The sequence below is a fragment of the Sus scrofa genome, chromosome 9 (assembly GCF_054392235.1).
Source record: "Sus scrofa isolate SSC_HxYL_T2T_F1_AM1 chromosome 9, Sscrofa_HxYL_maternal_Yorkshire_Landrace_v2.0, whole genome shotgun sequence".
Lineage (NCBI taxonomy): Eukaryota > Metazoa > Chordata > Mammalia > Artiodactyla > Suidae > Sus > Sus scrofa.
In genome coordinates, this window is record NC_139391.1 from 40988498 (window position 1) to 41014458 (window position 25961).

Below are 25961 nucleotides of genomic sequence, written 5' to 3' on the forward strand. Positions count from 1 at the left end.
AGGCAAGAGAAAGTATATTTGGTGGAGAACTACGGCCGTCCCTAAGATTCCTCCTCTAGGAAGCTTAGCTAAAGGAAGAAAATAAACCTGTACAGGTAAAGGCTATAGGGTGGGGTTTTTCTTAGTGTGAGACTTGCTACTAAGAGGATTACAAGGCATGCTCTGGAATGATCTTTCACAAAGCCTGATGTCTGGGGGCCTAGCCCTGTCCAGAGCGCCCTTAAGGAAAACACTGGGTCCCTGGGGAGAGCAGGTATGCTGTATGAATGCACATTGCTTCCCTGTAGCATTGTCAATTCGCTGCTTCCTTCCACCCTGAAGAGTGAACAGCAAGGACCTGTACTTAGGGTAGAAGAAGGAGAAGAAATCCATTTCCCACTGGAAGCCCCCCTCCATTATTGGGGGCATCATAGTATAAGGCAAAGGAAGTGGACTTTGGGGCAGAACAACCCTGAGGTCTCAAATCCAAGCCTCCCATCTGTTAGCTATGTAATGTTGGGCAATTCACTTAACCTCTCTGGGCCTCTTTCACAGTCTTTTCATCTGTGAAACAGGTACAGTAGCCTCCCATGGAGGGCGGATTTGAGGCTCAATCACTCAGTCAGTGAGTGTTCAAGGACAGTGCTGGGTCCCAGAGCTGACCTTTGCTGAGCATCTGCCCAACACCTGGCTGCTGACTGAGCGCTATATCGAGGTTAGGGGCCTCATTCTTCCTGCACTCGCTCTTCACAACTTGATATCATTTCAGACAAGAATTAAAAGCTCCCTGATCTGGAACAGCAATGCTGATCCTTTGCTGGCCTTCTTTGTCATCTTCTCGGTCTCTCTAATACTGTAAAGATCAATCACTACTAGGGTGAGTTCCTCCTGGGCCAGGAGGAGCTGCTTAGAGGAATCTGTGAGACCTGCTTGAGCATGTGTGTAATGGGCAGAGCCCTGGGCTGCCTCTCGGGCACCAAGAGCCTCAGGGCTCCAAGCTGCCCACTCTCCTGCTGTCCAAGTCAGCAAGGCGCTCTGGGCTCCGTTGGGTGGGACTTAGGCTGTCTGAGACCAGGTACCTGCTTTAAGTGTGAAGAGGGCTAGGATGACTCGGCCGCATTGTCCTTGGGGAAGAGTTTACTGTGTGGTTCAGTTCTGGTCCTGATGGACTTCCCCCTCCTTGCCAGAAGTAGGACTGGACCTCAGAAGCAATGGGAATCCTGGTGGTGCTTGACTGGTCAGCCTCCCCGATTCGCTCTTGATTTCTTTACATTGATGGATAGCCACCTGGGTTTAAACTAAGGGACTCCACTCCATTTTGACATACTGTAGCCTCCAGAGTTGAAACAGTCTTTGAATGAAACCACTTAGCCACTTGAGCTTCAAAAAGTATTCCTTGAAATAGGCCCCTGGGGTACATCCTCATGTCCAAGAAGCCTACTACTGCATAAAGCCAAGAACAAGAAGGGAAACAAGACAAAAGGAGACAGCAGTTTCTTTGTAGCTCCTTGGTTTTCTTATAGCCCTTGTTGTAATGATGTTATTTGGAAAAATACAGCTTTCTGTTCTCTGAGGTATTCATGTCTCTTCCCTAAGCCCATAGGGATGGCTTCACACTTAAACATCAAGCTTTTTGAGTGTACCCTCAAGGGGAGTCTTGATAAAAGAATCATCTGTTTCTCCAACTCACTCTCCTGCCAGAAGGTAATGCTTTCGAGGACAACTGGGAATGCCCTGGTGGAGCACCAGGCTCAGCTTGTAGAGCTGCCGGTGCCGTCCAGCAAGAGAGCCTGCTCCCCCATCAGGCTGTCTGCTCCCCACCAGGCTGTCTGCTCCCCCATTGGGCTGCCTGCTCCCCCACTGGACTGTCCTGCACGTCTTTTCTGGGCTCTCACAGGGTGTAATGAACAGCTACCTGGCACTGCCTTTTTCCCCTTGCATCATGATTACCAGTGGTGATAATGACCACCATTAGTCTAGTGTCTGCTATGTACTAGGCGCTTCGCAGGTCATTTTGCCCGGTCTTCACCACCATTGCGTGGTGCAGATGGTACCACCATCTCCCTCTCACCGAAGAAGAGGAACTAGAAGTGGCTGGGGCTGGAGTCTGGAGGAGAAACACATTCCAGGCTCAGTGGTAACGTTGCATTCTGGGTTGTCTGATTGGTTTGGACCAGAACTTCAGCCAGGGTCCAGAGCCCTACCTTTTGGGGACAGGTAGGGCTGGCAAGAGTGCGGTGCCTTCTGAGCACTCCAGAACTCCCAGCTTAAGGAGGCTGCACTGGCCTCCGTGATGGGGCAGGGATGTCTGATGAGCCACCAGGACCCATGAAGGAGCCAGGTGGGCCTGTGCCTACAGGTTCAAGCTCCCTACTCCCCTGGCAAGACTAGGACAAGCCAACCTTGGCAGGACGTGGGGAAAGCCCCTCGGGGACTCACCAGCTGGGCCCCAGTCCAGTGACAGTGGGGACCCACAAAATCAGTTTGTTCAACCTCTTTCTTTCCAAAAGAATAAACCGAGACCTGGCAAGAGAAGGTAGACTGGCCTCGAATTTGGGAAGTGTTTTCGGAACGAGCCCTAAATGAAAACTCTGGTTCTCTGGTTTCTTTTCTCTGCTTTTTCCCACTTTGCCACCCTCTCCCTCTTCTTTTATCCTAATCTTACCACCGGGGCGCCCGTGCCTCAGTGCCTCTGAGGTGAGCGGAACCAGAGTCCAGGCCTCGTGCTGCGTACACCAGGGCTTCTCTTTCCGCTTCCCTCGTGGCCTCACTGTTGGGGACTGACCCAGGCCTTTCCATCCAAACCATTTTTAAAATACATTTTTTTTTTAAACAGGTGGTTTAAGAAACACTCTTCACCTCAGGAGATAAAACATAACTGAAAGGAGGGTCGCTGTCAGGCGATGGAGAGCATTTATTGGAACCTGCTGGGTATAAAACTAAGAATGAGACACTTTGAAATTGCAGAGAAGACCTGACCTCACTCTAGGGAGCTTTGCTGTGATTCTTTTCTTCTCCTTTACCTCCAATTGGAATCATCTCTTAAATATTGTTATCGGTTTCTAATTTTAAGACCAAGAAACTTTCAGCTACAAATTATTTAATCAGTCAGACCTTGAGTGCCAGAGGCCTTCCTGTGCTCATGCTCGCTGACCCCTTGGAAAGCTGGTGAGGTCCCCATGTGGTACCTCCAGTGTCCCTTTGGGTCCTGGGAGACCAGCTATAGTGATAAACTCTTTTGGAATTTCTCTTCTTAGTTTAAAAGAGAGGGAACAGGAGTTTCTGTTGTGGCTCAGCGGGTTAAGAACCTGACTAATATCCATGAGAATGTGGATTCAGTCGCTGGCCTTGCTCCATGCATAAGGATCCAGCGTTGCTGTGAACTGCAGTATAGGTCACGGATGCAATTCAGTGCTGGTATTGCCGTGGTTGTGGTGTAGGTCTCAGCTGCAGCTCTGATTCAACCCCCTAGCCTGGAAACTTCCATATGCCGCAGGTGCAGCCCTAAAAAGATCAAAAAGAAACAAAAACAAAAGAGAGAGAGGCAACAAAAGCGTTTGTAGGAAAATGTTGTTAAACATTTTCTTCTTCGGTTCCCGCATGTGGGCGTATGTTTGTGGGGAGGGCATAAGCCATAGAGATCCACGTCAAATGGTCAGAAAGATGTGTAATTTGGTGGGAAAGGGCATCCGCATTTGTGCAGCCCTTGTGAATTCCCACACTCAGTGAAGAGCTCATGAATCACCAATTGCCTTTTTCTTTTAAAGTGAGGCCTGTGTTGTAGGAAGGGGAGAAGAAAATCAATGAGCAAGCCTAGAGATATGAAGAAGAAAGAATCATCTTTTACATAGAAGAGGAGCATTTGTCCTTGGGACTCTGCAGCTTTGAAAGCAAGACGAATTCAGCTAGGGATTGTTGGAAACAATTGGAAGTTTTCTTTTATCAGGTTCAGCAGGGGATTGGGAGGCCTGCTAAATGGTCCTGTGGAGGTTTGAAATTCATCAATATCGCAGGATAAAGGTAAGAGGCAGGTCGTTCCTTAAACCATGAGCCAGAATGCTTTCGAGGCTAAAAGACTGGCGTGTAGGGCTGGGTATCCTTTTTAACTGCCGTTTTGAAGCTCCTAGAGAAGCGATTCATCTTGTTTTATGATTTGGAGCTAATTCAGAATTGCTAAAGACTGTTTTTATTTCGGAAGCCTGAAGTCTCATGTCAGGAAGATGCTGTCTGATCCGCATGCCTGCCTTCGCCTGTCTTTTCTCCTCCAGTGAACAAGGATCTACCCTGAGCTTCCAGAATAGATTGTGCACACCACATCCACTTAGTGACCAAGAGAGCTGTAGATGTGGCCTTATTAGGGGAACAGTTCAGGCTGACATGCTTATTAGCAAAGCAAGATCAAGACCCGAGGCCTTGGTCTCTGGATCATTCTCTCTTGTCATGTGACAAGAGTCTTGGTTCAAGACAAGCCCAACTGGAAACTTGAGCCTGTTTCAGTCTTTTTTTTTTTTTTGTACCACGTCTTCTTTTTCGTTTTGTTGGTTTATTTTTGCTTTTCAGGGATATACCTGCAGCTTTTGGAAGTTTCCAAGTTAGGGGCTGAATCAGAGTTGCAGCCACCAGCCTACACTACAGCCACAGCAACATGAGGTCCCACATCCTCATGGTTGCTAGTTGGGTTCATGACCTGTTGAGACACAGCAAGAACTCTTTTTTTATTATTATTAATGTATAGTTGATTAGTGATGTTCCTTTAATTTCTTCTCTACAGCAAACTGACCCAGTTACACATATATATATACATTCTTCTTTTCCTACAATCTTCCATCATGTTAATATCCTTGCTCCAAGAGCTTAGGAGAGAGGATACGACAGAGAGGGCAAGAAGGCCTAGATGTGGTAGGTCTTGTTGTCCTTTTTGTCTTTGTTCTCAGCTTTATCAGCTACCTTTTCCTGGGGGGGAAAGCCTAGGTGTTACCATCCCCTCTCCTCACCCAAGAAGCAGGCACACAACTCACGATCCAGTGGCTTTTGAAACTGACATTGTGCAGACTGGGGATCTTGGTGAGTGTGTTTGGGCAATATCTTGCAGGCTTTGCAAAATATATCATCTTGCCTAACAGCCTCGATGAGAACTTCTTCATAAAGTGTGAACGTGTATGTAGACCCCCTAACAGAAAAAGAGGAAGAGGGAGTAATCACTGATACTCCAGAAAGCAAGATGAAATTTAGACATGGGTCCATTGCCCCCTAGGGAGTGTAGGGACCACTGCTGGGATTTAATGCTCTTTTTTTTCCCTTTTAGCCACTTACTCTGGCAATACTGGTCCCTTAGGAAACTCGGTGATCAGGCTATCACTGTTTAATAGCTTTCTGTAAGATCCTGGTATTGTTAAAGGCCAAATAGTGATGCTGACAGCTATGACTTGTTTAGAGAAATAAAGGCAGCTTGCCTTGTTACAAAATAAGGTATAATGCAAGAATGAGAGCTAGATGACCATATGCATCAGTGCTTTTTCTTTTTGGCCAAAGTGGGTTGTTGTGGTTGGGTGTGTAGGACTTCTATCTGTCTGTCTTAGGAATGTATTCAGAAAGCCAACCCTGAGAAGTGGAGTGGGGTGGCAAGAGAGGTGACTGAAAGAGAATATAGGTAGGGACTCCCTGAGACCAGAGAGCCTATGAGGGAGCCCCCAGCCCGTGTGAAATCATGGCCCGTTCTTTCATGACCCATGATTCAAAGGGCTCTCCCCAGGACCACATAGTCATCCTGATAGCAGACAGATGCGCTGCTGTTCTGAGGCTCTGCGGTTGCAGCCATGACTGTCTGCATCACTAAAGCCTTGCAGCTTTTGTTTGGGGGAGTTTCTGGTGATGGTGTAAGAAAACTGAAAATCACATGCAACACAAAATGGCATCGTGTGTGAGCTCCACTCACTTAAATATATCCAGATTGCCTCTCGTCTTAGGGCTTCTTGGTTTTGTAGCCATCAGCCCAATTTGGAATAGAAACTAGTGCTTGCAACTCCCAAGTTTAGCCACTGGTGAGGTTGACTCTATTTTTAAAGAAGGATAATTCAGTGGTCAGTGACCTGAGTTCTTTTTAAGGGATCCAGTTTTGCCTGGTCACTGTGACTTGACATCATCTTAAATGTTCAAAGGTTAGTTCCCAAAGGGGAATTCACTGTCCAGGAACACAAGGTGTGTGTGTGAGAGAGAGAGAAAGAGTGTGTGTGTTTGTGTGTGTGTGTGTTATCCCTGTATCCCACCCCAGTCCCTAGTTAGACTTGGTGCTGGAACCACCAGGCAGGATCACAGTGGACAGTAAACTCCATTGCCAGGAAAGAGCTTTGGGCTCCTGAAGTTGAGAGGTAGTTTTTCCATGAACCTCCCCTAAAGAAAATTCATCTCTTGGCAGGTTTTCCTCTGTACTGAGATGAGGCTCCAGGATAGATACTTAGGTTGTTTGTGTATTGCTTTTTTAGGGCTGCTCCTGCAGCATATGGAAATTTCCAGGCTAGGAGTCGAATCGGAGCTGGTCTGCCTACATCACAGCCAAGGCAACACTGGATCCAAGCTGCATCTGCAACCTACACCACAACCTGCAGCAACGCCACATCCTTAACCCACTGAGCCATGTGAGGGATCGAACCTGCATCCTCGAGGAGACAACACTGGGTCCTTAACCTGCTGTTAGGGACTCCACAACTCCAGTTACTTGGTTTTTAAGTTGCTCATAGAACTAGAGTTTGTCACCTCGAAGGGGAAGTTCAGAAGCATCGCCTCTGTGAAATCCTCCCCCAAAAGACTCTGCCCCCATCCGATGAGCTTGGTTTGTGTTTGTTTCTCGTGGGTGAACGTCATGTCTGCCTCTGACCTTTGCGTTGGCTCCTTGGGACCCCACTCATTTTAGTCCTTGAACATCAAAGCCCATTAAGACATGATGCCATGGGGGACTCTCTTTCATGTTTCTGCCTTTGATTTCTCAGCCTGGGATTCAGAGTCTCTCCTGCCTGTTGGATAGAGCAAAGTGAGTCTGTCAAGGACAGTGGGGTTTGGAGTCGGGGAGGGAAGGCGTCTAAGTGAATAATGAAAGAACGTAGCGACAGTTGCTTAAAAAACAAAACTCAACCACAGAACTGTAAAGGATATCCTAAGGACCTCATTCCTCATTTCGCATTTATGACCTGTTAGCAGTTCTTTGGAGTTGTGGCGTTATTCTGGGCAAGAAAGGACCATAGTTAGCACATGTGGAAGGTCTCGGCTATCAAGATGAGTGGGAATATTGTGCGTTGGGTTGTTTTTTGCCCAACCTCCCTACTCCTATGCAGCCACTTTTGTTCAATTCTCCCAACAACCTCTGCCTGCATCTTTGATTCATTATAAGTCAAAAAGACAGATCAAACTGGCTGTTATTCGGTGGACACATCATAAGGGGAAAGTAGCAAGAATGAAAATGGCTGAGTTCCCATTGTCGCCCAGCAGGTTAAGAATCTATTAGTATCCTTGAGGATGTGGGTTCAATCCCTGACCTCACTCAGTGGGTTTAAAGATCTGGTGTTGTGACTGGCGAAGGCAGCTGCAGCTCTGATTCCATCCCTAGCCCAGGGACCCCATATGCCGGAAAAAAGAGGCAAAAAAAAAAAAAAAAAGAATGAAAATGGCAGGTCTGTAACTAGCCTGGGGCTGAGGGAATCGTGGGGGCCTCTTCTGAGGCCCTGAAATCACGCTGTATGAAGCCAGAAGGAGGCTGCAAATGTAGCCTGAAGACTTTGAACTGAGAATCAAAAAGCAAAGTTCTGGGTAGTTGGTTGGATGGATGGATGGATGCTAACACCGGCAGGTATAGCACCACAGAGTCAGAGCCAGGCTGTAGTTCTGATGTGCCAGGACCAGGCCTCGGCCACCATCTGCCCACCCTTCTCCTCTCCCCTCCTCGCCACCCTCCCTGGGCTGAGGCTGCTCTCAGTTCCAAGTTCCTGATAGACCATAGTAATAGATAGTGCATTTCAGCTTTTACCCTAATTCATGGTGTTTTCTTATTCCTTCCTGAATTCAAGAAAGCAATACAATTATTTCCCAGATCATGGGGATAGTATCAGTAAGATCATTATTATTTAAGTGGCTGCGTTATCTTCTTTTCTGCTCCCTTCAGAAATTTGTGTAATGTGATTCTACGTCTTTTTGGGGGGGTGGTATTTTGTGGGTTTTCTTTTTTTTAATTTCCCCAATACATTATTTTTTTTCCTACTGTACAGAATGGTGACCCAGTTACACATACATGTCCACATTCTGTTTTCTCACATTATCCTGCTCCATCGTCAGTGACTAGACATAGTTCCCAGTGCTACACGGCGGAATCTCATTGATAATCCATTCCAGATTAACCCAAGCTCCCAATCCATCCCACTCCCAAGCTCCCAAGCTCCCAATCCATCCCACTCTCTCCCCCTTGGCAACCACAAGTCTATTCCCCAAGTTTATGATTTTCTTTTCTGTGGAAAGGTTCATTTGTGCCACATCTTAGATTCCAGATATAAGTGATATCATATGGCATTTGTCTTTTTCTGACTTACTTCACTCAGTATGAGCATCTCTTGTTCCATCCATGTTGCTGCAAATGGCATTTTGTTCTTTTTTATGGCTGAGTAGTATTCCATGGTATACATATATACGTCTTAATCAACAGGCCAGGCATTATCTCACAAGGGGTGACAGTGGCTGAGGGAGTAGGGAATGGATGCTCCACCCCATGAAAAGATCTCTAGTAGGAACATTTTTATGGAGATGGCCTCTTCTGGAGAGTGTGTGCTTTGAGGGAACACTGGCTGAGTAGCAACATGAAGAACCAGTTGGTAACACATATCAGCAAAGAATAATTCTAACATGCAGAGTTTAATAAAGGATGATGCGGGTTATCCAGAGTCCAAATTGGGGGATCAGGAGTGACCCATAGATGGGAAAGTCCAACTCCCAGCCTGATGCCTGTTGGTAGCCACCACCAATGCCCCGCTCTGGTGGCTGCCAGGCCCATTGGTGGTGAGGAGAGGGGCTAGGAAGATTCAGTTCAGGGACAAAGGCAGGGCTACAGCAGGGAGAGGCGTGTGGCTGGTGGGCTCAGCTTCTAGCTCCTGTTCAGAGTCAGTCTACACCCAGGTCGAAATCAACATCACCCCAAGCAGATGGTGTTTTTCTCTACCTATAAGCTTGTTTCCCAGATAATCCAACACAAAATCAACCCCTTTCAACTCATGAGAGTTGAAACCAACGTTAAGTAATGCATACTTATGATCAAGGCCTATGGAGCTGGGTCTGCCTGGGGTTCAAATCTTGGCTCTGCCTCTTACTAGTTTTGTGACCTGGGGCTGCTAGTTAACCTTTCGGTTCTTAAGTTTCTTCATCTGTCGCATGAGATAATAACAGGACCTATTTTATAGAATTGTTATGGGGATTATATAAATTCAGTGAAGTGCTTAGTACAGTGACTGGCATGTAATAATTACTACAAATATAAACAGTCTATCTTGGTTTGAGAATGTGAATTTTTTCACTTGACAGAAACCAAATTTAACAATTCTTTGCACTGGTTGTTTGAGAGATTATAAGCTTTGTATCTTCAACAGCCCAGATGTGCTTAAAGCTTTGATCACATAAGAACATTTTTAAAAGACATGGGCAGGATCTGAAATTCTCAGAATGAAGTTGCATGCCAGCATTCTCTAAACTTCTATTTTTTTTTTTTCTGGGTGTAAAGAATATACAACATCTGCAACCAACAGCTGGTCAAATATTGGAAGATGTAATTCCAACTTCTTGCCATGTTGGCAGAAGCTGTTGGGAGGGAGAGGGATCATCTGCCTTGTATCGATACCTTTTTCTAGCCAGACGAAGAGAAGTTGGATGAGTCGTTTCGTCAAGGCAGGGCTTCAGGAGAGCAGACCTAAAGACTCGTGGTCAGGAGCATCCTGGAAGCCATCAAACTGTGTGCAGCAATTTACTAAGAAGGCCTGTGTTATCAGGGCAGGTTGATAGCTATTACGTTGTTTACCTAGAGAAACTTAGCCAAGTTTCAAACATCTATTCACGTTCTCACGTTTCGTTCCAGTAATTCACCTTCAGGCAAAGTGCTGGCCTGCAGTCAGTCTGGCCAGAAAAGAAAAAAGTAGCAGGAAGGACAGTCCGAAGACCAGGGCTTCTGGGAGAAGGTGGGCTGGTGTTGGTGGCACGAGCCATTTTAGTGGGCTGCAGACAAGACGGGAGAGCACTTGCTGTCAGTCTGGCTTTTCCTAGCCCTTAATAGAGCCGGTCTCTCCAAGTGATGACTTCCGCTCTTTGGGGACAGAGGTGAGACCAGGACAAACCAGGCAAGAGGAAGCAATAGGCAGAACAGCTCCTGAGGACGCACAAAGCAGATGAGACACAGAAGCAAAAAGAGGCCTCATCAGGTGAGGAGTCAGCACATGGGCCCAGCCCTTGGCTCCTGAACATTGCTGCCCAGACCCTAGACTTGTGCTCCTGGTGTTTCTCATCTGTGACATGATGAGGTTGGAGCGTGTATGTCAGATCCCCCCAGCTTGATCCTTCATCGTTACTAAATAGCTCTGCAACCCTGGCCAGGAATCCATCCAGTGGAGTAGAAGACGGAGGCGTCCAGGTGTAACTAGACCACGTCGCCCCTTTTTGGCACACTCCCATGCCCCCCGCTGGGCGCTCCCCAGGGTTGGGTGTGGAACGTCCTACCTTCACCCACTGTGAACTAGAGGAGACCATACTCAAAAACGATTTCACTCCTGGCCTGGAATCTGGTCCTTTCGAGACTCTGTAGGGCTACTTCTGACTTTTTGCTTTGGACAATAAAGGGGGGGGGGGTGTAAATTCCTCAATGTGTCTCCTTCCTTTATGATCTTCTCTTAAAACAAGCAAGCAGGAGTTCCCATTATGGCTCAGTGGTAGTGAACCCGACTAGTATCCATGAGGATGCAGGTTTGGTCTGGCCTCACTCAGTGGATTAAGAATCTGGTGTTGCTGTGGCTGTGGCGTAGGCTGGCGGCCACAGCTCCAATTTGACTCCTAGCCTGGGAACTTCCATGTGCCACACAAGTACAGCCCTAAAAATAAAAATAAAAAATTTAAATTTTTAAAAACAAGTGAGCAAACAAGCTCCTTTCACCAGAGCTCGGCTTCTCTGCTGTGTCTGACCTGTAGGTGTTGGTGTGGACTTTGTTTGGTCTTACCCCTGATTAGTATCCCTTTGAGTCATGTCTTCTGACCACCTGTTACAGATGCTCCAGGTTCTCCTAGCAGGAGCTGTGTACTTTCTTGGGGGTGGGGGTTGGCAATGGGAGGGGGGGCTGGGGAATAGCATGAATATGTCACAGTTGAGCAGATTAAACCAAGGGGTAGATTTTCTTGCCTTGTCACCAGAAGCATAAGGACATTGTGTGATGTGACCTTAGTCAAATGGTCTAGCTTCTAGGTGGTTTGTGGGCACACCCACCATGGTCTGAAACCCCTCCCTTAGTTCCATAAAACTCAGCCATCTGATCAGATCTCATGAGATGCTCATTTGACCCACAGAACTCAGGAGGTCAAGAGAGCTGAAGCCATGATCTACCTTGGCTCTGTGTTCTGATTTGAAGCCAGCCCTGTAGAACAGAGCCAGGATGCGGATATTCCTGTTTCTCAACAGGTCATGTAATTTATTTTGCTAAGAAGTAGAGCCTCCTGCTTCTAGCAAGTCGATTTCTGTTGTTTGGCTACTAGGATTTCATAGGAGAGAATATTTGGGATAACAAGCTATCAGATGAATCATCTGGGTCTCAGTTGTGTGGTGATGGTCAATACTTTCCCTTCCTGACAATATTTTAGTATCAGTTATGTTAGCACATTGCATAGAAAGCTGAAGAATTCTGAAGCCATAGTCATCTTCTGCACACACCCCATCCCCCCATCACTCTGGATGAGTTCTGGGATTTGAGAGGGTTAAAGAGAATGTTCACCAGGGGAATTCTCATTGTATCAATGTCACGAAACATTGTCTGGTTTTGGTGGCTTTATTAAAATGATAGGTTTTGGAAACCTGCTTTGGTTATGAGCCCAGTGAGTAAAACTGGGAGGGAGATGGGTTTAGGAAAGTCTGGATCCTGCAGCTCCCGTCATGAGTCAGCAAAAATGAATCTGACCAGTATCCACAAGGATGCAGGTTCCATCCCTGGCCTCGCTCAGTGGGTTAAGCATACGGTGTTACCGTGAGCTGTGGTGTAAGTCGAAGATGCAGCTCGGATCCTCTGTTGTTGTGGCGTAAGCCAGTGAGCACAGCTCCAATTTGACCCCTAGCTTGGGAACCTCCATGTGCCATGGGTGGGGCCATGAAAAGACCAAAAAAAAAAAAAAGAGAGAGAGAGAGAAGTCTGGATCCTATCTGCAACGTGTCAGTATGGTTTGCTCTGTTCTCCATTCCAGTGGCATAAAGCGTGGACACACCACCACCACCAAGTGCCACCGTTCCCTCTCCCTCCTCCAGTCCTGACGTCGCCCTCACAGCTGCTGTGTGCGGCTCTTGTCAACCAGGGATGACCACAGCCTTCTCGAGGGCGTCCTTCACTCCAGGCTGACACATTCAGAAAAAGTCAGGGTCCAGGGTCTTGTGGGGACTGCACATAGAGGGTTTCCCAAGGCTTTGGCTGGAGACGTCTCTTGGTTGTCTTAGAAACCCCAGCTAGATGATTGCTGAGTGTTAGCTTTAGATGGGAATTCCATAGGGCTTCTCAGCATTTACCTAGATGGAGACCTAACTTCACTGACCAGGAGATTGGCAGCCCTGAGTCTGACTCCTAAATGATTTCAGTTGCTGCTGTGAGCCATTTTTAGATAAGGAGGATGCTTCCTGTGGCTATCAGAAGATGCTGTGCTATTCCGATGCCGTTATAAGAGCCAGGAGCCAACTTGTAAGAACATCTATGTTATAGCCCCTTGATTGATTTATTTTGGAGGCCACACCCATGGCATGTAGAAGTTCTTGGGCTCTGGATCGAACCTGCACCACAGCAGTGACCTAAGCCACAGCAGTGACAACACCAGATCCTTAACCCACTAAGCCACCAAGGAACTCCTGTGGTTCCTTTAAATTAAGTTAACCCATCTAACTTAATGGTTAATGTTTCCAAGTAAAACAGTCTACTGTTTTTCTTCTCCCAGCTGCTCTCAACAGTAGCTCAAGCCAGAATTTGAGACTCACATGTCAAGAATGAGTGGGACTCCTTTGTCATCCTTAATTGTTTATTGATTTTTCTCTCCCAAAATGAGATAAATTCACCTATGTCCAGCTGCTTCTTGCAACAATAGCAGCCTGACAAGTTGAATTATTCTGTACACACACATACAGACACACACACTTCCTAGTAGATTTTGAACAGCTAAATCCAGTAGCCTACAAAAGGTTCCTGCTATCTCATTCGCATTACAGTCATTATTGGGGCTTTTGTTTAGGGGGTGTGTTGTGGGGGGGGGCGGAGCTCAAAGTGCTATCATATACATACTGCTAGTTAAAAAGCAACCAGGACTTCCCATCGTGGCTCAGCAGAAATGAATCTGACTAGCATCCATGAGGATACAGATTCAATCCCTGGCCTTGCTCAGTGGATTAAGGATCTGGCACTGCCATGAGCTGTGGTGTAGGGTCACAGATGCAGCTTGGATCTGGCGTGGCTGTAGCTGTGGCATAAGCCAGCTGCTACAGCAGTGATTTGACTCCTAGCCTGGTAGCTTCCTTATGCCACAGGCGCAGCCCTAAAAAGGCTAAATAAATAAATAGCAACCAAAGCAGCCTGGCTTTGTGTTTGGAACTTTATACATAGTACTTTTCTAAATCATCTCAGTACCCCCATGAGATTGATCAGGTTGTCCTGTCCGTTTACAGATGTGGAGAACAGGCTCGGAGGTTCTCCCGAGAACCCAGAGTTACTGAGTGTCTGAGCTGAAATTTGGACCCAGGCCTCTCTGATTCCAGATCCTGACTTCTTCACCTTGACTCTTTCCCATTTCCTTCTCGTGACTGTCCAGCTACATAAAGTCAGTTTTACCATCATCCCCATTTTACAGATGATAAAATTGAGGTGCAGGGACTTGGCTAGAGTGCCTACATTATCGATTTTTGTCTTGATTGAATTTAGTCATCTTTTATACCAAAAAGGTTCAGACGGGCAAGTTAAATAACTTACGCTGATTTTGTAGAGTAGAATCAGGCCACCTGACCGCCAAATGATTCTTCAGGAGGGTTACTTTATTTTAAACCACGAAGGAAAATGTTGCTTCTCTCAAAAATAGTAATTGAAATAATTTCCTTAGGGAGGGTTGCTGGAAGAGGTTTATTAAGAATAAGAATATATATATATTGTAGTATATATATATATATATGCTACAAGTATAAATGTGCCAGAGACTATTCTAAGTGCTTTACACATGTAAATGCTTTTCATCTTTTGGACAGCCCTATGACAAGGGTTCTGGTTTCCCCCTTTTTACACATAAGGAAACAGGCACCAAGAGGTTAAATAACTTGGTTAAAGAACTAGTTTTCACTGCCAGGAAGTGGTAGAGCTGAGGACCGGCCCAGAGTCCGCGGCCTTCATCACTCTACAGGACTGTCATGTTAGTCTTAGTTTTACGTCACTGAGTGTGATGGTTTATCAGTGAAGTCACCCTTTATTTTCCCTCGGGTACTTTGCTGACAATGAGAGCAGACTGTCGAGGCAAGTGGGGGCGCCTTGGTTATTACGGCCCTGGTTCCGACATCTGGATTTCCCATGAGTACCTCAAATGAGACGCTGGAGCATACTTTGAAAAATGAAACACAAGTCTTCATTAAAGTGGTTAAGGATGGTGACAGTCAAAGCTCCTTTCTAGAACAACAGCTAAAAAAAGAAATGCAGAACTAGACTTGGATGCCTTTTTCCGAAATCCTTAGCCCTTATTAAATAGGCTCTGGAAAAATCCCCTTCTCTGCTGTGTAGTCCCAGACCAAATTAAACCTCTGTTGTTCACCCATCTCTTAAATTAGTGACCAGGGCCTGGTCCTCAGATGTGCTTACCTGGGCCCTGGGCCCGCCACACATCTGCAGTCTGTCTTCCTCAGGAGCTAGCATCGTTATAACCATTTTAACAGGAAAGTACTGTCCATAGGTCCTGGGAGAGACCTGGGCTCCCTTTCTGCGTTCAGCTCCGACTTCCTCAAGCACCTCGAAATCTGAAAAGAACAGTAAAATTAAACTGCCGCAGGAAGTTGCTGACTCAAGCAAAATCTATGAATTCCTTTTTGCAATCAGAAGAATTTTTCCTTGTTGTTTTGCTTTAGTAAGATCCCACCTCTCCTGATAAGTGCCTGAGCATCTTTTAGAACTGAAATTTTAGTTTCCTTTTCTTTAGTCACTAATACTTTATACCTTGCAATATATACATAAATCAAATCACCATGTTCCACCCCCTAAACATACGTGTTCAAGGTCAATTATATCTCGATTCATCTGGGAAAAAAAATAACAAAGAAAAAGAAAGACTTTAATGTTCGCTTCTCCCAGGGAGTTGGGAATCATAAAACTTCTACCTTGTTTTCTAAACAAGTTGGCATATCGTTCAGAATATGGCATCATTTTTCAAAAAGACACTTAGGCAGAAAACACATTTTAAAACATATACGTCTCCCACAAGGTCGTTTTCCTTTTAAAACAAGACAAGGAGAGGCGACCCGTTCCGTTTCCAAGAGAAGCCTTTTCTGTCTGTTCACACAGATAGAACAGAGTGGGAAAAATGGCTCGGGATTTAGATGGCATTTGACCTCGGTTTGAGTCGTTGTTGTTGTTATTTGTTGCTTGTTTATGCTTTTTAAAATCTTATTGGAGTATAGTTGACTTGCAGTGTTGTGTTAATTTCAGATGTACAGCAGAGCGAATCAGTCATACGTATAAATACATCCATTCTGTTTCCCCATATGGATCATTACAAACCACTGAGTAGATTTTCCTGTGCTGTGCAGGAGGTTCTCCTTACTCATCTGCTCTATCCAGTGGTGTATGTATGTTATTCCAACCCTCCCCAATTCCTCCATCCCCGGAACAGGGTTTCCCCTATGGTAACCCTAAGACTGGTTTTGAAAATCTGTGAGTTTGTTTCCATTTTGACTCTCGACCCCACCATTACCAGCTCCGAGCCTCCACGGCCCCATCTGTAAAGTGCGAATTATAAGGCTCTGGTTATCTGAGAACAGAGAGGCCAGTTATGGTTACCCAGCAGAAAAATGATGGCAGCATCTTGCTCATAAGGTATTTGTGCACGCTGTCTTTCTAGCCCATAATTTAGTAAAGGGAAATGGCAAATCTTAGGTACTAAGGAGTCTGTTAGGAGGCCAACAAGAGAGTGATAGTAGTTGGAAGTGTGGTTGGGAGAGCTGGAGCCTTAGAATTCCATGGCTTTTCATCTTGGCTTTACTCCTTATTAGCTGAGTTATCCTGGGCAAGTGATTCCATTTCTCTGAGCTTTAATTTCCTCTTTTGGAGAATGGAAACAATAGCGCTGGCCTTGTTCTTTCTCTGAACTGTCCTGAGCCTCCAGTGAAATAACAAAGTGTATTTTCTAAACCAGAAAGTGTGCACTGGCTGCCAGGGGTCTTAGGGATGTGAGGTGCTTGGTGGGAGACACTGAAAGCCTGTCCTGGGGTCCCAGCCAGGTCCTGTACCGCTGTTTCTAAGCATGTATCTTTGGATGCATCTCAGGTGACGTGGGCAACACGCTGTGTTTATGCAGAGAGTGTGTCTGCAAAGCAAGAGATGAGGTACGTTTTTTTTCTAGGAGACTTGTTTTCAGAGTTGCTTTGGAGTGTCTGAGTTATAACTGGTGGGGAAATTTCAGTTATATGTGCCGCTGAAGAGAGCTGAACGTCGAGGCGGGGATTTTTATTGGGAGCAGTGCAAAGACCAATCCAGTAAGAAAGGAAGGGGCCAAAAGAAAGGGAGGAAAGGAGTTTGGAGTTTGGAGCAGGATTTCCACTCACTGTTACTAAACCTAATAATTCAAGGTTTCAGGTTGGGGGAAGAAGAATCAGCCATTGTGCTACAGTGGAAAACATGCCAAGTGTTGGTTTTCAGAGGGTCTGGGGTTCCTCTGGCCCCACGTTGACCGGTGTCTGGAAGGAGAAATCACTGTCTTTCTAGTGTGCAAACGGTCAGGCGTCTAAACAGATATCTCTTCTTTGAAAAAATGGCTGTGGTGATAAATGTGAGCGTGGGGGCTGCTGAGGCTGGGGGAATTCCTTTGTGATTCTCTCTCCTTGCATCTCTCTGTGGCCCAGAGATAGATACTGGCCACAGTGGAGTATGAAAACCCTTCAACCTTGGCTGTGTTCTCCTGCCCCTTGAGAGTCATGTTCTGTTTGAAAAGAGCTGAAGAAAAAAAAAATTGAAGGCTGTTTTTTCACTTGGGATAAGAAAACCCTTCTCTGAGCAGTAAGGGCTCTGGGAGGGTAACAGGATCCATATGTTGAAGCTGGCTGCTAATACACAGCATATGGGCCAGTGAACTTTCCAGGCAGAAATATGCCTCTCACTCTCCAAAGAATGCCCCAGTCAGCTCCAGAAAGGACCATTACTTAGGTGACGGATGACGTAGACACAGCTTCGGGGCTTCCTAGACCCAATGTTCCGTGGAATGTGAACCACGGACGGGGATGGAAAAGGCCCTGATTGGCCTTAAGACGGATGGCACTGCCCTGTAGCCCTCCCTGTAAGGCTCCCAGGCTCCCCCCAGATACTCTGGGTTTGTTCTGTTTAGAGGCTGAGCGTCTGAGGGCGGCCCCTCAGGTTGGCATGATTGTTCATTAAACCCAAGGGAAAGATCGTCTCCTCTGCTCACAGAGGCCTCATCATGTAATGGAAAGAACGCTTACCTGGGAGCCAGGTGGCCTGGGCTCTGGGACCACCCTGGCCCTCGCTAGACATGACCTTAGGGAATTCACTTTACCTGTCCTCGCGCATCCGGAAGATGAAGAGGCGGAACATGGCGATGGTTGGGACCCCTTCTGTTCCCTCAATTTAGAACTGAGGGCTCCCTCCGAAGGAGAATGATGGGAGAAACCCACCACAGCTGGGCACGCCTGCCCCCGCGTTGTACTCCACCGCAGCTCTGTGTGCCACGGGTGACATTCAGGAAAGCTAGGCGAAGACCTTTCACTGTTCTCAGGATGCATCCCATCCTGGGCCCCCACATGAGTGACCGGCAGCACACCAACCGAGGGAGAGCCAGGCTGCCCCTCAGTTTCTGCACTATTTCTCCCAAAACAGCATTTGGAAGTCCCTGGGTTCCTGCTTCGTATTCTCACAGGGGGGCATGCACAGCATCCTCCCCCAGCCTGTTCCCCACTCCTCACCGTTACCCTCGCTCCGCCCCTGTTTGGTTCTGGTCCCACCGAACCATCCCTTTCTCTGCGGCTTCTGCTGGGTGTTTCCGTGGGCCACTTTGTCTATAGGATGGTTGGGAAGGCTGCACCCCCAGGAGCTGAGGTGCCCCCACTCCCCCTGCTTCCCCGCCCCATGCCATCCCTTTGATCCCTCCGTTCCACTGAGCACAGCCGTGGTTGCTTCATCAAATGAGCACAGACTGAGACCCACTGCAGCTCTGCCTGCACGTCAGTCACCATGGCAACCAGCATTCCCTCTGTTCTGCTGTGAAGAGAAAATGGCTGTTGGAAGGAAGGGCTGGCGGAGTCTCTATTACCCGGCCTATTTTGTCCAGGCCCCTCCTTCAGAGGGGCTTTGAGAAGCTACATGCAGGGGATCAAACATCGATGAGCTTTTACTTGCAAATTTCCTTGCCTTAAGAGGAGGAGAGGCAGAAGGAAGTTGAATCCCGATGAATGACACCATATTCCTTCCTCCCCTGAAAGTGTATTTTCACGAGGAACGGTTGTCTGCTCTGCGCAGATAAATGAGGAACTCTGTAAACATAGGAATCTGTGCGATCCGGCGCCATGTATTTTGTCTTACGGGTGGAGCGGATTGACGGGGCATATGGATATTTAAATAAAAGTGCAGTGCAGTGGCCGAATGATGCAGAGGACTCCCGAGGGCACAGAGTCCTGTGTATCAGAAGAGCCACTGACTAATTGGGGTGCTGGAGTTTGATGCTGTCTCCTCTGATACAAAGAGGTGTGTTGGTCCTATAGTCGAGAGGTAAGGTAGCATTGGTTTGGCATCTCCTCCTTCAGAATCAGTTTGGACCTTCACCCCGAAGCCTTCCCCACAGTGATTGAGCTCGGCGGTGTGGGGAATGGGCAGGAAGTCCTGTGCCGAGCTGTGGAGCAGCCGGCTTCCCTCGACCCAGCTGTGGGGACACTGCAGGTTGACTCTCTGCATGTAACCGGTTGAGCTGCTATTTCTGTGAATCCCAGAAGGGCGGCTGTTGGGAGCAGGACCACGAGCCTTCTAAAGGGATCTGAAAGATTTAGGGCAGAGGTCACCCCGGATCTCCTGGGGGACCCTGCCCTACCTGACATAGGACAGCCTTTCCGGAGAAATGGCCCTGTCCACTCCTGGCTTCGGTGTGAGGAACAGTGGTGGTGACAAGGTCTCAAAAGCCAAACCGCCTTCTCTTTTCACTCAGGCAGACCCTGTTTTTGAATGAAAGCTCTGGTTTCTTTCTCAATAATTCGAATGTATGTTTAAACTGGACTTTGTCCTTTTCAGTTTCTCTGCAGGTGGATATCGTTCCCAGCCAAGGGGAAATCAGCGTTGGAGAGTCCAAATTCTTCTTATGCCAAGGCAAGTGCCCACGTCCCACCACATTTCAGGAAGCCCACCGGCAGAGCTGAGAGGCCAGAGGCTGTGTATGCCCAGCTGATCGCGCTGTGCCCAGCATCCTTGGCCTTGCTCTGGGGCGGGGTCACACGGTGGCCCTAGAGCCAGATGCTCAAGCCCACTTCCTTCCCTTTGCAAAGGCCTCCCCAGCACAGAGAAACATGCCCTGGGGACTTCTGCTTGCTGATGGAGGAGGTCTGGGGTTTTCTTAGGAAAGTCAGTGCAACCCAGGCCGCTGCCCTCTGTACATCCAGAGTTCTGTGAGTGACACTGGAGAACAGGGCTGGTTCAGAATGTGTCAGACTTGGTGCCTTTGTGTTTTATCTATAAAATATGCTCCATTTCCACAGCGTAGCTAATTCTCAAGAAAGGCTTCATGGGAGGTTTTGGAGTCCCTGTGCCATGCCTGGGATTTGGAACATGAAAGGACCAGGAAAGAGCTGAGCTAGGTGTAAACGGTGACATTACGCAAGCAGCTTTTGGCAGGGAGGGGCCATAAATGCTGTCGTGAGTTGCGCCGGATGAGGTGGCTGGTGGCTGCTGGATGTGTTCCTTCCAGCTTTGCCTTCATTACAGCAATTGAAATGATCTGGAGATGCAGCCATGGAGCCCACAGCACATCTTGCAAATAGCAATATATATTGAAAACATGATGGGCCCTGAAAGGAAGGCTGCTTCATTTCCACACTAAGCATCTGTGCAGGAGCTGGGGGGGTTGGGGTGCAGGCTGGGAAAGGGTGCTGTATGGAGAGGCTGGTGAAGCCACACTTGGGAATCCCAGAGCCCTGGTTCCAGTTCGCTGTCTGGACAGCTCAGCAGCAGCATCTACCCTCCGGGGCACCTGGGGAAAGGATGTCTGGGTGATGCTGGCATTTAAGCAGATGTATTTGCCTCTCTGAGGCAGGGGCTGTTGATATGACAGTCATGCCACTTTGCTCGGGCAGACGCTAGAGCAAAAGTGATTGGTATTCACACCCCTAGACTAGCCAGTGTTGCATCTTCCACTTTGGAGACAGTGCCTGAGCCCCGGAAAAACAAGCCGATGAGTTGGCTCAGACCAACTAGCCCTTGCACTCAGATCCCAAGTATACGAACTCCCTTTGCCTCCTGGTCTCCATAAGCTCCTTGCTTAGTGCCTGGCACACAGTAGGTTCTCAACAAATCTCTTCCGTCACTAGGGGTAGAAGCACTGTGAGAAATACTGGCGTGAGTGTGTGTTGAGTTCTTTCCAAATACTGTAAGTGGTGTTCCGAACATAACGATTAAAAACAGAAGCCACCAACATGTATGGTCACTCCCCCACCCCCCACCCCGCCCCGCCCCCTGTCCTCAAGCCTGATGAGCTCTTGTTCACTAGCTCTTGCCCAGAACCCACTGTCCCCCTGGAGGGGTCTTTGTCTTTTCAGCCTCAGGGATTTGAAAATCATCTCTTCCTCTTTAGTGGCAGGAGATGCCAAAGATAAAGACATCTCCTGGTTCTCCCCCAATGGAGAAAAACTCACCCCGAACCAGCAGCGGATCTCCGTGGTGTGGAACGATGACTCCTCCTCCACCCTCACCATCTACAATGCCAACATCGACGATGCCGGCATTTACAAGTGCGTGGTCACCGCGGAGGACGGCACCGAGTCAGAGGCCACGGTCAATGTGAAGATCTTCCGTAAGCGCCTCCCCCTTCTCCCTCTGTGTTCCCTGGCCTCTCCTGTGGCCAGGAAGATGCAAGGGTAGCCAGGAGAGCGGGATGGAGTAGAGGACCTGCCCAGGGCTTGACATGGGCTCCTTTCCTCCTTTTGTCCAAGTGTTTTCTGAATCAAGCCAAGAGCTCCAGTGTGATCTTAAAGGATCCTTGGCCACCTGAGAACTCACAGCCGGGTTCATGCTGATCACAGCTACCTCTCACTGGCCTCCGTTCCCTAAATTCAAATTACACCGTTCCCAGAGAGCTAGCATGGGGTCCCCCTCTCCCTTCCCAAAGTTGACTGACTGTTGTGCGATTCAGTTTATCCCCTCCTAGTTCACTCTTTCCCACTGGGAATGGCGTGCAAAGGCTTGGTGGGGTGGGAGGGGGGTTTATTATCTGAACACTCTGTGCCACTCAGAGCAGGCAGTTCCCGTGGCCACGGGAACCAGCCTGGAGGTGGCATCTCATTACCTTGTTATCATGCATCTGTCCTGTGGGCCCACTCTGGTGGGTGGGAACTGGTGGGCAACAGCTAAGGGACAGTATTGATTGCCACAGTATTTATTGCCATAAGCCTGCTTTTCTCTGTTCTTCAGAAATTGTCTCTGCTAGAGACAGGCTGGAGTTGGGGTGCCAGACAGCGTGGGAGACAGAGAAAGGACTGATGGCTCCCCTGTTCGTAGAATAGGTTGTTCGACCAACTCATTCCCCCTGTGCCTTGTGTTTCATTAGCTCCACCCCACATGGCGAGGACCCTTGGCAAAGACACTCCTTTTCCTCTAGAGACCTTTCTCGGCACAAAGTGTGATAGATCTAGCTCTCTGAATGGACACAAACACAGGTTACATGTCCCCTGCTTGTGCCAGCTGATCTGCCCGCATCTTTGGCCAAGTGATGGGCAGGACCCCCTTTGGCACCACTGTGTATATGGAACCCCCGCAGTATGGCTCCAGTTGAAAAGGGAGAACTGGCTGTTTCCCTCACTCTCCTCTTGCTCATTTTCCAGAGAAGCTCATGTTCAAGAATGCGCCGACCCCGCAGGAGTTCAGGGAAGGGGAAGATGCCGTGATTGTGTGCGATGTGGTCAGCTCCCTCCCCCCAACCATCATCTGGAAACACAAAGGCCGAGATGTCATCCTGAAAAAAGATGGTGAGACCTGGCAGCTGCCCTTTCCCCTGGGCCACCGAGCCCCCTAGGGTTTCCACTTCTGCGAGCTTCTGAGGCATTCCAGCCCAAGCGTGGATTCCAGGGTCCCAGAACCTCAAGCTATTTCCAGACCAATAGTTGCCTGTCTGTAGCTTGTCTATTCAGGCATTTGACTTTCTCTCCAAAGAAAAAAGCAAATGTCCAGTAGATTTGGCTCTTGGCTCTAGGCCAGAGCCAGAGACATGTGTTCTTATTTCAGCTTAGAGCCCCTCCCCACTCCCAGCCCTCCAGCCACCCACCACCCCCATAGGATGGAAGGGAGGACAGAGGAAAGGCTCGGCAACCTGCCTGCAGGTACCAGTCTTCTGACTGGTCCTTGGATGAACCTGCCTCTTGTCTTTTCTAGTCCGATTCATCGTCCTGGCCAACAACTACCTCCAGATCAAGGGCATCAAGAAAACAGATGAGGGCACTTACCGCTGTGAGGGCAGGATCCTGGCCCGGGGGGAGATCAACTTCAAGGACATCCAGGTCATTGTGAACGGTGAGGAGATGTGTTCTTCCTGCCTCTTCCAGGGCTGCAGCCTTGGCTCATCCATGTCAGCTGAGGCCACCCCTCCCCACCACCCCTCCCCACCACCCCTCCCTCCCAGCCTCTGGCTTGTTTTTTGTTTGTTTATTTTTTTATTTTTTTATTTATTTTTTTATAAAGCAACTTTATTTATTTATTTTGCCGTTTCTTGGGCCGGAGCTGTAGCCGCCGGCTTACGCCCAAGCCACGTCTGCAACCTACACCACAGCTCATGGCAATGCCGGATCATTAACCCACTGAGCAAGGGCAGGGACCGAACCCGCAACCTCATGGTTCCTAGTCGGATTCGTTAACCACTGAGCCATGACGGGAACTCCTGTTTGTTTATTTTTAAACACACCTGCCTTTTGGGTCTCTCTCAACCGTGAGGACCTTTCGTGCACTCCTGGAAGGTCCTTCGTTATCTTCACCACGAGAAACGTGCCCCGTGCTTCCTAGAAAAGTTAGTCATCTTTCACTGTTCTTGATGTTACCTTAATTGCGAAGTCAGCCCCCCAGTTCAGTGTTCAAAGAAAGTATTATAATCAATTCAGGCCTGAGCATTGTCAGAATCCTAGCCCATGGGCTTATTAATCTCAATTTGCAGTGTCAAATAAACACACCCATGGAATTGATCTGACATTTACAAGATGTTTACAGGAAATTGTAATGTCAGGACTAAGAAAATAAGTAAATCATGGTGTAATTTTTTTGGAGAGTGATAGATATTTCTTGCCAAACTCTCCCCTTCTCATTCCTTTGGTAAAAAACAGTTTGTGCACAGAGCTGTTTGTGACAGTCCCAGAGAAATGTCATTCTTTGGTGAGCAGGTGCATTTCAAATTGGTATTAACCATTTAAATCACTGGGAGCGGGAGTTTTCTCCTTTTTCCAGTATGAAGAGCCCCCTTTTGAATGTCAAGTTCCACCAATCATGGCAGTTGCAAGATTGGGGTGCACTGATTGAGAAAATATATGATGATAAATAGCTACTGTAGGAGTTCTCTGGTGACCTAGTGGGTTAAGGATCTGGTGTGGTCACTGCTGTGGTGCAGGTTCGAACCCTGGGCCTGGGAACTTCTGCCTGCCACAAGCGCAGCCAAAAAAAAAAAAAAAAAAAAAAAAAATAAATATATATATATATATATATATATATAGCTACTATTGAAATAGAATACCACTTTAAAATGAACAAAACCTATTAATACAGCTTCTTAATCTGTATCATTGAGAAACAATGTTATTATATATTGTTATATGTATAACAATAGCATGTATTTTTGGAAAACTCTAATGCATGGTTGTGGGTGAATTAGTTATTCAGTTTAAAGTAACTATTTAGTGCACACCTGAATGTAGATCCCTGACACCAACTGCACCCAGGGCTCAATCTCCTGACCAGGCATCCCCTGGAAGTGCCTCTTTTCCAGGCCACCGGGTCCCTCCGAGTTTTCCCAGGCGGCCCTGACAGTCTCTCTCTCCTTTAGTGCCGCCCACCGTCCAGGCCAGACAGAGCATCGTGAACGCCACAGCCAACCTCGGCCAGTCTGTCACCCTGGTGTGCGACGCCGCAGGCTTCCCAGAGCCCACCATGAGCTGGACAAAGTAAGAAACTGGCTTGTGTCTTTTATTACTCACTAGAGGACAGGGTGACCTCAGTGGCCTGCTCTGTGTTGGCGTTTCAGTGGAATGAGGGTGGGCGGCTGGGGCCCATCAGCTCCAGGTACAGAATAAACTCTTCCGCCGGGTCCTCTTGCTTTGTGTGCGCATTGGATTCCTTCCTTTGCAGTTTGTGGGGGCAGAACCAAGGCCCTCTTGGGAACTTTTGTGGGTACAGTTTGAAGCCCTTGGGCAGAAGCAGAGGTCTGGGTGGAGGAATCACAGGTTTATGCAGAAGTCTGATTCCACATCTTTCTGTCTTTGAAGATGCAGTCTTTGTCATGGGCTCAGGTTGCATTTTATGGAAGTTAAAAATTAACTTCTTAGCTTTGTAGTCAAAGTCATGGTGCTTTGCCCTTTCGCGCCCTGCAGGGACGGGGAGCAGATAGAGAATGAGGAAGATGAGAAGTACCTCTTCAGTGATGACAGCTCTGAGCTGACCATCAGGAAGGTGGACAAGAACGACGAGGCTGAGTACGTCTGCATCGCCGAGAACAAGGCCGGCGAGCAGGATGCGTCCATCCATCTCAAGGTCTTCGGTAAGGACTGCGCGGTCAAGTCACTGCTCCCCTGGGGTTCCTCTCACCCTGCATAGTCCATCAGCAGCATGCTGTCCCCTCTGTCCACGAGTCTGCCCCCCTTCTTGCCAGCTCTACCAGGCCAAGCCCTAGTCCAGGCCACCCTGCTTCTCACCTGGTCAATGAGACAGCCTCCTAGTGGCCTCTCTGGCCCCATTTGACCCCCTTCAGCCACGCCCACTCACAGTAACCAGATGACCTTAAGCACCAATCCTTTGTTTCAAATCCTCCATTGGCTTCCTGCTGCAACCAGAATAAGATCCAGACTCCTGGCTGTGGCTGGATACCAGACTTGAGCCAGCCCTAACTTCCGTCCCGACTTGCTCATGCCTCCACTGTGCTCTGAATGTAACGTTCTCCCACTCCTGGAGCCCTCTCCCTGTCCCCAGATACACCAAGCTTGCTCCCTGTCTCAGGGATGCAGCACTGGATGTCCTTCAGCTTGGAATTGCATTCCGCCAGGTCCCCTCCGAGCCGCCTTCTTCTCATCCATCACTGAGGTCGCCTTC

The 25961-nt window shown here is 48.0% G+C and overlaps 1 protein-coding gene across 40 annotated transcripts in view; it reads left to right on the top strand.

The window, feature by feature from the left end:
• Nucleotides 1–25961, top strand: part of NCAM1 (neural cell adhesion molecule 1) — a 330666-nt gene that overhangs the window by 243663 nt on the left and 61042 nt on the right. For all 40 annotated transcript variants that reach the window (XR_014815270.1, XR_014815264.1, XR_014815267.1 and 37 more), the window contains exons 2-7: nucleotides 19707–19781; nucleotides 21259–21477; nucleotides 22505–22648; nucleotides 23052–23189; nucleotides 24703–24820; nucleotides 25247–25413. Coding sequence is in view for 23 of the 40 variants with exons in the window: in XM_021062794.2 (XP_020918453.1) it covers nucleotides 19707–19781; nucleotides 21259–21477; nucleotides 22505–22648; nucleotides 23052–23189; nucleotides 24703–24820; nucleotides 25247–25413 (861 nt within the window). In the remaining 17 variants the exon portion in view is untranslated. The remainder of the gene's footprint in view (nucleotides 1–19706; nucleotides 19782–21258; nucleotides 21478–22504; nucleotides 22649–23051; nucleotides 23190–24702; nucleotides 24821–25246; nucleotides 25414–25961) is intronic.